The sequence below is a fragment of the Phoenix dactylifera genome, chromosome 2 (assembly GCF_009389715.1).
Source record: "Phoenix dactylifera cultivar Barhee BC4 chromosome 2, palm_55x_up_171113_PBpolish2nd_filt_p, whole genome shotgun sequence".
Lineage (NCBI taxonomy): Eukaryota > Viridiplantae > Streptophyta > Magnoliopsida > Arecales > Arecaceae > Phoenix > Phoenix dactylifera.
Window position 1 is genome coordinate 20,913,358 of NC_052393.1, and position 14,654 is coordinate 20,928,011.

Here is a 14,654-nt window from a genome sequence, read left to right on the forward strand (position 1 = left end):
CCCGGTCTTAGGGAAGATGGACCTAGACAATATACTCAAGAGGATCCGCATCTCAATCGGTAGTGAGCTAGCGGATACCTCGTCTATGGGTGACTGGGGTGGATGCCCTAGAACGGCCGTAAGGGCCTCAACCCTGTCCTCAGGGTGTGTGGGAGCCACCCCTACTAGTGGAAGGTGGAGGATGTGGGCAATAAGATCCTCCGTAACGAACAGAGGGACACCGGCTACTGTGCCCTCGATACCCCCATCTCCCCGATGGACGGTACCGTAGAACTCTCTAATGAGCCCTGGATATGTGGGGAGATCTAAGGTGAGGAAGTACTCTAATCCCTGGGCCCTGAGTCTATCACCTATAGTGAACCCTTCCCGGGAGAGATAGTCGAAGTCGACATATCTCCCGGTGGTGACGGCCTTCCCGGCTAATGGCCTCGCGGGAACCGCCCTAGGCGGGGAACGAGCCGGAGGTTGTGGCCTCGCGGGATCGTGCCGAGCCTTGGAGCGCCGCTCGGGACCGGCCTCGGGTCGGGACCTCTTCCGGACTACGGTCTTACGCGGCATAATGACCTAAAATGGGAGGAAAACCTAATGAACGGTGAAGAACCGACGGGAAAGTCTTGGGGACGACCGGGGACGACCTAGAAAGGGAGGAAAAACCCTAGGGGACGGTGAAGGGTCGACGGAAAAAGCCTTGTGGACGACCTAGGAGTCGGCTCTAGGGCTTGTGAACAGTGGCGGCTTGAGAAAGAAGTGTTTTCGAAACGACAAAGTTAGGGTTAAAAAGTCGGATCCCGACTGCGAGTCGACTCCACTGAGTCGCGAGTCGACTCGACCTCGAGTCGACTCCAGAATATGCGCGAGTCGACTCTCCTTATGCGCCTGTAGACCTCGAGTCGACTCCCGACTATATGTGAGTCGACTCCCCCTCAGCTGCCATCTCTGCGAGTCGACTCCCGAAAATGCGCGAGTCGACTCTCCCTCAGGAGCCGACTCTGAAACTTACTCGAGTCGTCTCTAACTTTGGCACGCACCTAAAAATCATGCTACATTCGTGCCAAATGAGGGAAAAACACTAAAGTATGATCTGATTTGATGATCAGTGAAAAGAAACTCTATTTTAACCACAATCTAATCATCAAAATCAATGAATCTAGTGGAAACTACCACTAGGATGGATCAATCACTCCTAATCCCCTCCTAAGCACACTAAACCTCTCTTCACTTAGGGGTTTTGTAAAAATATCTGCTAATTGATCATCAGTACAAACAAAATGGAGTGTCACATCACCATTCAATACATGATCTCTTATGAAGTGATGTCTTATCTCAATGTGTTTAGTTCTTGAATGCTGAATTGGATTTTTAGTTAGATTAATGGCACTTGTATTATCACAATTAATGGAAATTTTATCTTGTTTAATGCCATAATCTTCTAGTTGTTGTTTAATCCACAAGATTTGAGCACAACAACTTCCGGCTGCAACATATTCAGCTTCAGCAGTAGACAATGCAACCGAGTTTTATTTCTTGCTAAACCATGAGATAAAGTTTTCTCCTAGAAACTGACAAGACCCGCTGGTACTTTTTCTATCAAGCTTACATCCAGCGAAGTCTGAATCTGTGTATCCTATTAAGTTTAGGCTAGATTCTTTAGAGTACCATAATCCTATATTCATAGTTCCTATTAAGTATTTAAAAATTCTCTTAACTGCAACTAGATGTGATTCTTTAGGATTAGCCTGATATCTAGCACACATGCAAACGCTAAACATAATATCAGGTCTACTTGCAGTAAGATACAATAAGGATCCTATCATACCTCTATACAGTTTCTGATCTACAGATTTACCTGATTCATCTTGGTCTAATTTGCATGATGAGCTCATGGGGGTGCTGATTGACTTGTTTCCCTCCATATCAAACTTCTTGAGCATCTCCTTGATATATTTGGCTTGATTGATGAAGATGCCTCCTTCAGACTGTTTGATTTGAAGCCCGAGGAAGTAGTTCAGCTCTCCCATCATGCTCATCTCAAATTCACTCTGCATTAAATCAGCAAATTCTTCGCAGAGGCGATTGTTAGTAGCACCGAAAATGATATCATCAACATAAATCTGTACTAATAACATATCTTTGTTTTGCTTTTTCAGAAACAGTGTTGTATCTACATTTCCCCTAGAGAATTTATGTTCTAATAGAAATTTGCTAAGCCTCTCATACCATGCTCTAGGTGCTTGTTTTAAACCATAAAGTGCTTTGTTCAGTTTATATACATGATTAGGGTATTGATGATTTTCAAAACCAGGAGGTTGTTCTACATATACCTCCTCATTAATATACCCATTTAAAAATGCACTTTTTACATCCATTTGAAATAGTTTGAAGTCCTTAGAGCATGCATACGCTAATAATAATCTAATGGCCTCAAGTCTAGCTACTGGAGCAAAGGTTTCATCAAAATCTATACCTTCTTCTTGATTATAACCCTTTGCTACTAGTCTAGCCTTATTCCTTATAACAATTCCATTTTCATCAAGTTTATTTTTATAAATCCATTTAGTACCTATAATTGGATATTCAGAAGGTCTCTCTACTAGATTCCATACCTTATTTCTAGTAAATTGGTTTAATTCTTCTTGCATTGCATTTATCCAATTTACATCATTTTCGGCTTCTTCTCTATGTTTGGGCTCAAAGTGTGAGACAAAAGCTAGATGGTTATTTAGATTTCTAAGGGATGCTCTAGTCCTAACCGGTTGAGATGGATCATCTAGAATTAGTTCCTTAGGATGCCCGTGAGCATACCTCCAAGCTTTAGTTAGCCCATGATCCACAATAGCCTCTTGGCTTGATGATGCTCCTTCACTCAACTTTTGATTATCATCTTGTAATACCATTTCATCTATCTTTTCTTCAAGAATTTCAACATCATCATCAAAATTAACTTTCTTACTAGAGGAAAAATCACTAGAGTCATCAAATACAACATGTATAGATTCTTCTATAACTAACGTTCTTTTATTAAAGACTCTATAGGCTTTACTAGTTGTAGAGTAACCTAAGAATATTCCCTCATCAGATTTAGAGTCAAATTTACCTAGATTATCTTTCCCATTATTATGAACAAAACACCTACATCCAAAAACATGAAGGTAATTGACTTTTGGTTTTCTGTTTTTCCAAAGTTCATAAGGTGTTTTCTTTATGATGGGTCTCAATAGAACTCTATTTAATATATGACAAGAGGTATTAATGGCTTCTCCCCAAAAGTACTTAGGGAGGTTACTTTCACATAACATAGTTCTAGCCATTTCCTCTAGAGTTCTATTTTTCCTCTCCACAACTCCATTTTGTTGTGGTGTCCTAGGTGCAGAAAAATTATGGGTTATCCCCTTTTTACTACAAAACTCATCAAATGACAGATTTTCGAATTCGGTACCATGGTCACTTCTTATAGCTATTACAGAGGTATCTCTAGCATTGGTTACTTCTTTATGGAATTTCTTAAAAATAGAAAATGCTTGATCCTTATGTGCTAGGAACATGACCCATGTGTACCTAGAATAATCATCTACAATAACTAGACCATATTTATTTCCACCTAGGCTTGTTGTTCTAGTTGGTCCGAATAGGTCCATGTGTAATAATTCTAGAGGCCTAGAGGTAGAGACACATTTTATGGATTTAAATGAGTTCCTAGATTGTTTGCCAAATTGACATGCTTCACATATTTTGTTCTTTTCAAATTTTAATTTTGGCAAACCTATCACGGAATCTCTTTTAACTAGTTTAGTTATTGTGTCCATGCTTGCATGACCTAACTTGCGGTGCCATAACCAACTAGCATCATTATCTTTAGTTTCATTAACAACTAAACATTGGTTATGTTTTGCAAGATCTTCAAGGTCTACAACATATACATTTCCACGTCTAATTCCTTTAAAAACTAAACTATTGTCATTAGGGTTTGTTATAATGCATAGTGATGGTTTAAACATAACATCATACCCTTTATCACATAGTTGACTAATGCTTAATAAGTTATGCTTTAGACCATCAACATATCTAACATTATCAATAAAAGTAGAAGGGGTGATTTGAACTTTACCAATACCAATGATGTGACCTTGGTTGTTGTCTCCAAAAGTCACAGCACCTCCCTTCTTAGCTTCAAGGGTGAAAAATTGATCCTTGTCACCCGTCATGTGCCTTGAGCAGCCACTATCCAAATACCAGCAGTTTTTGTTGACCTTGGCTGCAAGACACTCCTACACAAGCAGATTATATAATTTTAGGTACCCAAGTTTTCTTGGGTCCTTCATGGTTAGTCATGTTGGTTCCTTTTGGAACCCATACCCTTTTAATTTTCCTTTTTGTTTTACCTTTCCTAAAATTACACACATTTGCTTTATGACCTATAGTTCCACAACAAAAGCATGTTATTTTCTTAGTTTTACTTTCCCCAGCTTTAACAAAGAAGTTACTAAGAAGTTTTTGTTTATTTCTTGGTTTATACCCTAAACCCGCTTTATTAAATACTGCTCGTTGACTATTGAGTATCATATTTAACTTTTCAGAACTACATGTAAATTTTTCAACCAAAGGTTTGTATTTGTTAAGTTCTTTGGTTAGTGTTTGATTTTCTGCCTTTAGATCATTTAGTTCTTTTGTGAGATCCTTGGTTAAGATTTGTTTATGGTTTTTAAGTTCTGAAAGTTCCTTAGTTAGTTTTTCATTATCCTTAGTTAAGGTATTAGTCTTTTGAGTTAAAAGTTGGTTGCTTGTCTTAAGGTCTATATTTTCTTTGGTGATTAAATCCTTATCCTTAACTAATGAATCATACTTACGGATATAAGTTTGGTTAGATACTTTTAATTCTCTGTTTTTAACATTTATAGCCTTATATTCAATCATTAGTTCATTAAAAGCATCATAAAGCTCATCAAAAGTAAAATCTAAAGGCGATTCGAGCGTTACCTCATTTCCATTGGCCATGAAGCAGAAATTGGCCTTTTCCTCTTGTTCCTCATCCGATGAAGAGGATGATGAGTCCGAGTCGGATAGTGTCGTGACAAGAGCCTTCTTCTTCTTGTACTTGCTCCTCTTCTTCAGTAAAGGGCACTCAGCTCTTATGTGACCCGACTTCTTGCATTCGTAACACCCAATCCCCTCATTTTCCCTTTCCTTACCTTTGTCCTTGCGGTAGGAATTTGAGGGGCCTCTCCTTTGATGATAGGACTTCTTGTGGTTGATGAATTTTCTGAATTTGCGCACAAGAAGTGCCTCACCATCATCTTCCTCATGTTCTTCTTCTTCACTGCTGCTACTGCAAGATAAGTCCTTGTTAGATGAAGTAGATTTTAGAGCTATTACCTTTTTCTTATGGGAGGACTCTTCCTCGTTGTGTTGTTTCATGGTTAGCTCGTGCGTCATTAGGGATCCAAGAAGCTCCTCAAGTGGTAACTTGTTCAAGTCCTTGGCTTCTTGGATTGCCGTCACTTTAGCTTCCCATGACCTTGGTAGACACCGAAGGATTTTTCTGACAAGCTCACTGTTAGTATAGTTCCTGCCAAGATTTTTTAGGCCATTGACAATATCAGTAAACCTAGTGAACATGCATGTGATTGTTTCATTAGAATCCATTTTAAATAGTTCATATTTATGAACCAAAATATTTATTTTGGATTCTTTGACTTGATTCGTGCCCTCATGGGTCACTTCAAGTCTGTCCCAAATCTCTTTTGCAGAATTGCAAGTTGAGACCCTATTGAATTCATTTCTATCTAAGGCACAATAAAGCACATTCATAGCTTTAGAATTTAGTTGTGCCTTTCTCATGTCATGTTTATCCCAATCCTTTTCTAGTTTGGGTACCGTGACACCTTCTACATATATGGATGGGATGTATGGGCCATTTACTATAATGGTCCACATCTCATAGTCTTGGGCTTGGATGAATATTCTCATCCTAGCCTTCCAATATAAGTAGTCGGATCCATTAAAGAATGGGGGTCTTTGGGTGGACTGACCCTCAATGTGAGAAGATCCAAATGGAGTTGTCATTTCGATCTTTTACTCTTGGGTGGAAGAGTTTAGGCTCTGATACCACTTGTTGCCCAGATAGACAACCCAAGAGGGGGGGTGAATTGGGTTTTAAAATAATTTAGCTATTTAAAACGTTGTGAAGGACTAATTAAAACTATTGCAAGTTGTTTAATTAAATGCTATGTGCTGTGAGTGATATGAGAGGAAGAAGAAGAGAGACAATCAATCACAAACACCAAGTTTTATAGTGGTTCGGAGCTAACCCTTGCTCCTACGTCCACTCCCCAAGTCTCACTTGGGAATTCACTATAACCCCCTTGGATTACAGCCGGTTGTTTTCCAAGCTCACAACCAAACTTGTTGTTTTACGAGCTCACAACGAACTTGGTCGGTTTTCCCAGGCTCACCGACTAGAACCACCCCGATTGTTTTTCCGGGATCACAATCGAACCCTTACACACGTTGGTTTTACACTCGGCTCACCAACCAACCTCAATACCCTTGATTCAATCCCCCGATTGAACCAAGCAGATACAAGTTGTAAATAAAATAGACAACCAGAAAACTAAGCTTCTCAAAAGCAGATGGAAAACAATATAATCTGAAAAGAGTTTAGAAGCCCTCAAACGCTTTTAAGTTGGAGAAGAGGAATGGCTTCTTAAACTTTGGGTCTCCTCTTGAATGTGTAGTCGACTTGAATGCAGGAGGAGGATTCTTTAATTGCTGGGAAGATGTAGGTGGATGCAGTTAATGCAGCTCTTCCCACTTGTTTCGTTGAAGAACAGGTTGCAGAGATTGAATGCTTGAATACTTGGAGTGGAATGGTTGTTCTCTACTTTGCTACAGTCTTCTGTGGCTATTTAAACCAACCCCCACGGAAACTAGCCGTTAGACACCTTTTTCTGCCCGTTCTGCACACTCTGCACAGCCTGACAATGTGTCCGTTGGTGGGTTGGAGTCGACTCGCGCGATCAGGAGTCGACTCGTCTGTAGCGGGAGTCGACTCATACTTTTCCGGAGTCGACTCGGCAACTGTTCCAGATTTGAATTAAAGTTGCCTTCGCGACTGGGAGTCGACTCGTCTTGACCCAGAGTCGACTCGCCAACTTCTGGAGCTGACTTGGCTTTCTCGGAGTCGGCTCATCCCATGGAGTCCGTGGATTTATTTTTGAATTTGGTCCACTCGAGTCGACTCGTCAATCCTGGGAGTCGACTCGGCGCTCAGAGCCCGAACTCCCTATCTTCTGTCTTTTTGGCTCGTCCAGTCTTGGAGTCGACTCGAACTTCCTCGGAGTCGACTCGGCTCTCAGTTTCCGAAACTTGGTCTTCTGCCTTTTTGATGTGAAGCTGCCTTGGAGTCGACTCTAGCTGTCTGGGAGTCGACTCGAATCTCAGAGGCAGTAACTTGGTCTTCTGTCTTCTTTGTGGTCGCGGAGTCTCGGAGTCGACTCGCGTATTGCGGGAGTCGACTCGAATCTCAGAGTCCGAAAAATGCTTTCTGTCTTTTTTCTTGTGTTCCTCTGAGAGTCGACTCTCACTTTCTTTGGAGTCGACTTGCCAACCATCGGAGTCGACTCGCGTTCCACTGGAGTCGACTCGCGTTCCACTGGAGTCGACTCGAATCTCAGACCCGAAAACTGCTCTCTGACTTTTCTGCCTGTGACTCCTTGGAGTCGACTCATACTTCTCCGAAGTCGACTCGGTAAACATTGGAGTCGACTCGCGCACTTCGGGAGTCGACTCGCTGACAGGTTTTGAATTGAAGCTTTCTGTTCGTCTGTCTGTTCTCAGTCGGAGTCGACTCGTACCGATCCGGAGTCGACTCGAGCCCGTGCCAGTGAACTTGATACGCTTGGAGTCGACTCGTGATACTCTGGAGTCGACTCGAGTCTCAGACTTTGGTTCAAGCTGACTTCTTAACTTATCCAAAATACTATGAACCAAGTCTAGAGACACTTAGAGAAGATTTTCACTGAAAACACTTAATTGAATTCATTAGTAAACAAGAAATATACTCAAATGCTTTGAGCTCATCAAAATCAAATAGGATTTTAATCAATCACTCCACAGAAAGAAATCCTTATCTGTCTAGGTAGTATGCATATCCTCCTTGGCAACACATTGCTTCATTTTATACCATGTCTTTGTCTAATCTGGTAGGCACCCGGAAAATTATATAAGCCATATCTTCTCAATCTAATGAAGACTAAAATTAGTTCCAATGGAAGTGTGTTACATAATACAATACTCTATGATTAGTATTATTTCGTAAGGTTATCACCAAGGATTCAAATGTCAGTGCTGGTGGACATGTCAACCAATGGCTGACAAAAGATGTGCTATTCCATGCCAACAAATCACTATTTGCATATTTGCATATACAACCTTGCGAATATAGGTAATTGCATATTTGCCCTCTGAAAATCACTATTTGCAGAAATATTCCTCAAATCATCTTGTTTTTTCATGAATACCCCACCCATTAGATTTACTGGATGATGTTAATAACTAATACTTTAAGTATAAATAAACCTTATTAGACTTTGCATCAATACCCTTGAAAAAATTACATAAAAATATAGTTCTTTTCAACAAAAAGTGAATGTTAATCTTTTCAAGGGCATTAAAATAAACGGTAATAGTGTCAAATGATACTCAAACCAATTATTTATTGACATCATTAGAAAAAAAATATAGCTGAAGGGGCTTTCATGCAAAAATAGGATGATTTGAGGGGTATAAATGCAAATAATGATTCCCAAGGGCAAATATATAATAAGCCATTTTTGTAAGAGTATAGATGCAAAGAACCAAAAAAAGGTTCCATGTCGAGTGATACCTAGCCATATCTAGCTATAAAGCAACCTTGTGTTGACTCCTACAATATGCATATTGTGTCACACATGCACCTAGTGCCGACACCAGCTAAAAACGCCTAGCATAGTCGGCATGGACCAACACCCAAATCATAGGTTTTCAACATGAAACAGAAGCAAGTACTTCGTAGGTGTGAATACTAATATCAGCCTGTACCACCATGTATCACAATGATATACTACAAAACAGGTCAAGGCTGATCAGCAATTTTAACATGAAATTTTGAGTATCAAAGTTAAATTTTTAATTAAAAGGTACCGAAATAGGAAGATCTATTTTTTTACAATTTTAATATTTGAGATCCTTATCATGTACAATACTAGTTAGCGTTAGTCGGAAAGCCAGACTTCCATAAACTGGTGTCCTGAACAGTTACATGCATTGTAATGTGTTTATAAGCCTGAGCATGTATTCAATAATTTAATTTGTGAGGGCACATGGAAAATATTAACATGGATACCTCCCAGTAAAGGGAATTTGAAAGTAGTCTAAATGGTAAAATAGTGCTTTTCCTAGTGTAACAAAGTGTTGGCATAATACAGTTAAAATACAAATCATTGAGTTGCACAAGCACAATAGTATTACACTTCAATCCTCTTTCATGTCTATCTACAATCCAAAAAACAATAGCCTCATTTGAGTAAATAGTTTATCTTGAATACCCAGAAATATTGCGGAGAAAATCATTGCAAATTTGCAATGCGGGTCGTGGTCTACAAAGGTGGCTTCTTTGTTTCAAGAGAGACTTGATGAGACTATAGTTATTGTATATATGTCATTCATTTTCTTTACATTCAAAATGGACCTCTTATAACTCTTATGTTATCTTGTTGAACTTTTCAACTGTGAAATTGTAAAAAAAAAAAAATCTTTTAGAATCAAGAATAAAAGAGAGGATAGAAGAATAAAAGAAGTACCCAACTGAATGTACAAGATAAGTCAATAAGAGTGTGAATTGAACTAGTTTAGCATATGCTCATTTATTTAATTTTCTATTCAATCAAATTTTACTAATCTAACATATAAAATCTTACATCACAGGAGATCAGTCCTGCAGATTTACATACCTCATAAACTCCAGGATAAAGCCATAACACTGTTGACCAGAGTAATGGTTTCCTGCATGGTATATTATCAGAAAGAGCTAGGCAGTACTCATGTAGCTCCTTTAAGAGAGCATAAAGAGCTATTGGATCAAAACAGCATGAAGTAATTGAAGGAAGATCATAAATTTAAGGGCAAAAATGGTTTTGTTGAATTTTGAGGAACGACTTAAAATTAATTTGCTTCCTGTCAGCCTGGAAGCTGTGAGCTAGTCATTGCCGTAAATTCTGCAATTACAGACCTGTGATATGTTCCAAATTCCACTTTGATTGACAGAACCCTCCAAATTTTGGCTTCAACCAATGGTGAAGAGCTTCTATGTTTTCACAGATATTAACATCCAGAGTACCTCATGCTACAATTTTTCCTTATCTAATAATAGAAGGAAGAAAGGCAAAAACTGAGCAGTCCAATTGGCACCAAACACAAGCTAAGGTTTGATAATAAGCTTTTCATGGGTGATCTGACCTGGATTATGTTTTGTATATGCATGTACTGCTGAATCATCATACCAGGTTAAATGTTTTTTTAAGGCTGAATGGACATATTTTTTTCACGAAGTAAAAAATGAATGGTCTAAAGATACATATGGATGCTGATTGATAATAAGCTAGGTAACTGAAATGTAATCTTCTCTCAAATATCTTCTGGGTAGTGTGATCAGAAACTACATAACCTTAGAAATATAGCATAATTTAAAGTAAAAACTATATATTCAGTCAATCATTATGGAAAACTAGATACTTGATTCGTCACCTTATTCTTAAGCAGGGTATCAATGGAGTAACAGCAAGAAGCAAATTGGAACTCTTGGGGTGCAGGACAATATTGGATCTTTACTAACCAAATTAATGGTGTTTCAATGATGGATAGCATTTTTATGGATAGACAAACATTAAGAGCAAGCACTGCTGGTCAAGGCTGCTAACAAGAAGTCAGATTGCAATAAGAGATTTACAGCTCTATTGCTAGGAAGCTATTGAAAATTCCAAACTTCATGTTCTACCACCATAATTAGTTTAATCACAAAAGAACTGTTTTTGCAATTTTAGGTCGGTTTCAGGCCTATTATCACCAAAGTCACTCGTAGTAGCATCACCCAACTCTAAAAGCACTAGCCTTTGTTTCACATGAAATTCAAGTTGTCACGCCCCAGATCCGGAGCATGACATGGTCGTGCTACCGAAGGGTACAACCCACGATAATACGAAGCCAATATTATATTTATCTTCCAAATTCATCTCAAATATAATAGAATAAATAGGAATCCAATTTCATTATCCATTAAATGCAACCAATACTAGTTTGGAGCATCTAAATCCAAACATAAATACCAAACCCATAATCCTCAATACTTAGAAAATCATTGACTACAAATTTATAGTCAATTTAAAATACTAAAATCCTTCTACAAAATCGCCAAGCTTGCTAGCACGAACTTCAAGCCTGGACCAACCTTCACCCTACTGATCCTATTCGCCTGAAGAGAGAAAAAAATAAAAATAGAGGTATATGAGTGGCACATCACAGTAAGTAAACATTTCACTACCTTATCGAATGAAACAAAAGTTTTTCCATGTTAATGCATTATTTAAGAAAAATAACAGATATTCCAAAATAAGCATTTCATAATACAGTATATTAAGAACAAATCAAAAGCAAACCATGCATAAACAAATAATCCATTTTTTATAAACATAGTACCAAGTTCATTATTGCAAATAAATTTGTAAATCGTTTTTCATGTCATGTAATCCTATCATGGATCAAAATATTACTCATAGATATTCGTGCTATGATCACTATAACCTATGATAGGGTCATCTTCGTAATCGACAAGATATCATAGTTCATATTTGTTACCAAAATGAATCCACTTAAGATTTGTCATAGACAAACCAAAATGAATCCACCATTTAGCTGCAAAAATATTGACGAAAATTACATATAAGATAGTATCATATTAGTAACCATCTAACATCAGGTAATAGTTATCATTGATATATAATATACCTAGATTCATACTTTTTTTACGACGGCTACTGGGCCTCCAAAGTTGTCAGTGCCTTCTCTAAATATTTTCGTTTGTGAAATTAACCTTGTTGTAATATGTTAATCATTGAAGACACGAGTTAACTTACACATGCTATTTAAGTTTACTTATCTCTTCTAAACATAAGGACGTGACCTCTGGATCAAGCTCCATATTGTAAATCACATTGCATAGAGCGACCAGAAATTCGTCATCTATATCGATTCTAGATACAGTGTATTGAAACCTCAGATTCAGGCAGTAAGCTGCACATAGAGTTCGTAATTTCTTTAATGAAATTGTACTAATAAAAGAGTAGTCTAATTTTAAATATTCTTGCTTACCTGGTAGATGCAAGTCCCTACCCACCTGATTATCCTGCCACCGCTCAAAGATGTTGATGTACTCCTAGACATGCATTGGACCTGCCTCTTCCCTGATCTGATTCTTTACCCTCTCCATCATATGATATAAGAAACCCATATAGGAATACCTTTTGTTGTCCACATCCAAAATACTTCATACAATGGCTTGATAGCCTTCACTATCTTTTTTGCCCGCTGCCAAAATGCTACCTCATCACCAAGTCCTCGACAGTGTTTCCTTCAGTGTCAGCCCTCACAAATCTGCTTTTCTGCCACTTGGAACTGACAAATCTAATGTAGGACTATTTTTCTCTCAAGAAGGCTATCAAGTGCAACATCTGACATAGTTGCTTTTCTGAACTCTAGAAGCCTGCTGCTTGCAGAACCAAAGTCCGACTCGTAGTATGAGGGCCCAAATCGAGCCCTATGTCTAGCCACCTCATCCTGCTACCACTGATCATCCAGACTCGCCTGCATGGCAGCCTGGATCTATGCATCATCTGGAGCGGACACCTCCTCTGGCTCTCTGAAGTATAGAAAGGTGGCTTTACCGCTCGACGGTCCACCTCCGCCTTCTTTGCAATCCTCTCCTTCGCTACTCTAAAATCAGCGTAATGCTTCTTCATCATCTGCCAAACCTTCTATGTGTAGTTCTGGCACATAGATACATCAGGATAACTACCAAGTAAGTGCTTCATCAACCTGGTTGCCCTCCTCCTATGAACTCTGTGTTGCGCCAGTTGCACTTCAAATGGTGCCGGCCCAAGAGTATTTACTCATGATCCCAGCCAATGTTACGCTCTGAGTCCTTTTTTTCTTGATGGCTTCATTTGTGCAGGTTTATCAAAAACATCAGTTTATCAATTATTAAAAAATAGCAAAATTAATTTACGATGAAGATATTTTTATCTTAATAAATATATCAAATTTATCTAATATTTTACCCTAATTTTATTTTTTTATATATTTTTAATAATTTTATAATTTAAAAATATGTTAAAAAATTATAAATTTAAAAAATATGATTTCTACCTCAAAAATTACTATTAAATTATGTAATATGTACTACTAATTTTTCATAATTTTTGGTATTAGTTGTATGTTTTTAATTATTTTTTGAATTTAGAAATAATTTTTAAATATTAATATTTTACAAAATTAATTTCATCACAGATCTATGTAGAACTCAAGAATGGATATTACATATATTTTTCTAGACCCTCGAGCATGCATCAGAGGCTACTTATTTTTTAATTTTTTTCAAATTTAGGCCTTAGCCACTATGCGCATGATTGCATCAAAACTTGAATGAATGGACACCAAATTTTTTATGGAGAGTAGCTTGCATGTCCCTAAATACATTTCTGATTTTACAATTTTTTAATTTTTATTTATTTTAAAAATATTTATTTTTTAATCTGAAAATATATTTTTAATTTTTAAAAATTATATATAACTAAAAATAAAAAAAAATTATGTCAGCATGTTGATCGTCCATAGATCTAAAACATATAAAAAAATAAGCCCAAATCAAAAATTTTGACATGATCTTTCCTTATTTTGCAATTTTTGAGCTATTTTTTCAAGCCGCCCCCTCCAAAAAAAAAAGGAGGGAATGAGGTAAGGGATAGGAAGCACACAGCACACCTTATTGAACCTTTGATCTTCCTTCTAATAGCCTATAGCGGTTTTATTTTTGGAGTATTTAGAAAGAAAAAGCGGTGGAGCTGCTTTCATATGTTGTTAGGAAGGAATTCTCGGGCCTTCCCAATGGCCACCTAAAAGCATCAGGTGGCAATCATTTAAGGAGGAATAGTATCAACTAGATTCATAACCAGGTTGACTTGGTGAAAGCCGGTCAGTTCGCACCGAGTCTGCACCGAACCAACAGATTCCTGCCGGTTTCAGCCAGTTCTGATCCGTAAAGGACCGGTTTCGGCCGGTTCGGTAGGGGTTTCGGCTGGTACAGGGCCGAAACTGAAAATATTAGTCAACCCGACTTGGTTTCGCACCTAGTCGGCTTGGCACTATCCCAACGATGGAATTTTAAAATGAAAAGGAGAGGGAGAGAACCGGTTCGGACCGATCCGTGCGGTTTAGGACCGGAGCCGACCAGTTTGGGACCGGCTCCAACTCGCACAGGTGAACCAACCCAATCTCCCACCGGGTTGGCTCAGTACAGGCCGAACCGCTCACCAACCCAATCTCCCACCGGGTTGGCTCAGTACAGGCCG

General features: G+C 38.4%; 1 protein-coding gene across 12 annotated transcripts in view; it reads right to left on the bottom strand.

Annotated features, from left to right (window-relative positions):
* The window catches only part of LOC103718558 (protein PTST homolog 3, chloroplastic), a 38,215-nt gene that overhangs the window by 7,540 nt on the left and 16,021 nt on the right, over window positions 1–14,654 (bottom strand). For 10 of the 12 annotated variants that reach the window (XM_008807434.4, XM_026809069.2, XM_026809064.2 and 7 more), the window contains exon 12: window positions 9,987–10,038. The exons of 1 other annotated variant lie outside the window; for it this stretch is intronic. In XM_008807434.4, coding sequence (XP_008805656.2) covers window positions 9,987–10,038 — 52 coding nt within the window. Of the gene's footprint in view, window positions 1–9,986; window positions 11,504–14,654 lie in introns of all 12 variants that reach the window. One more of the 12 variants, XR_003387803.2, reaches the window with a different exon arrangement.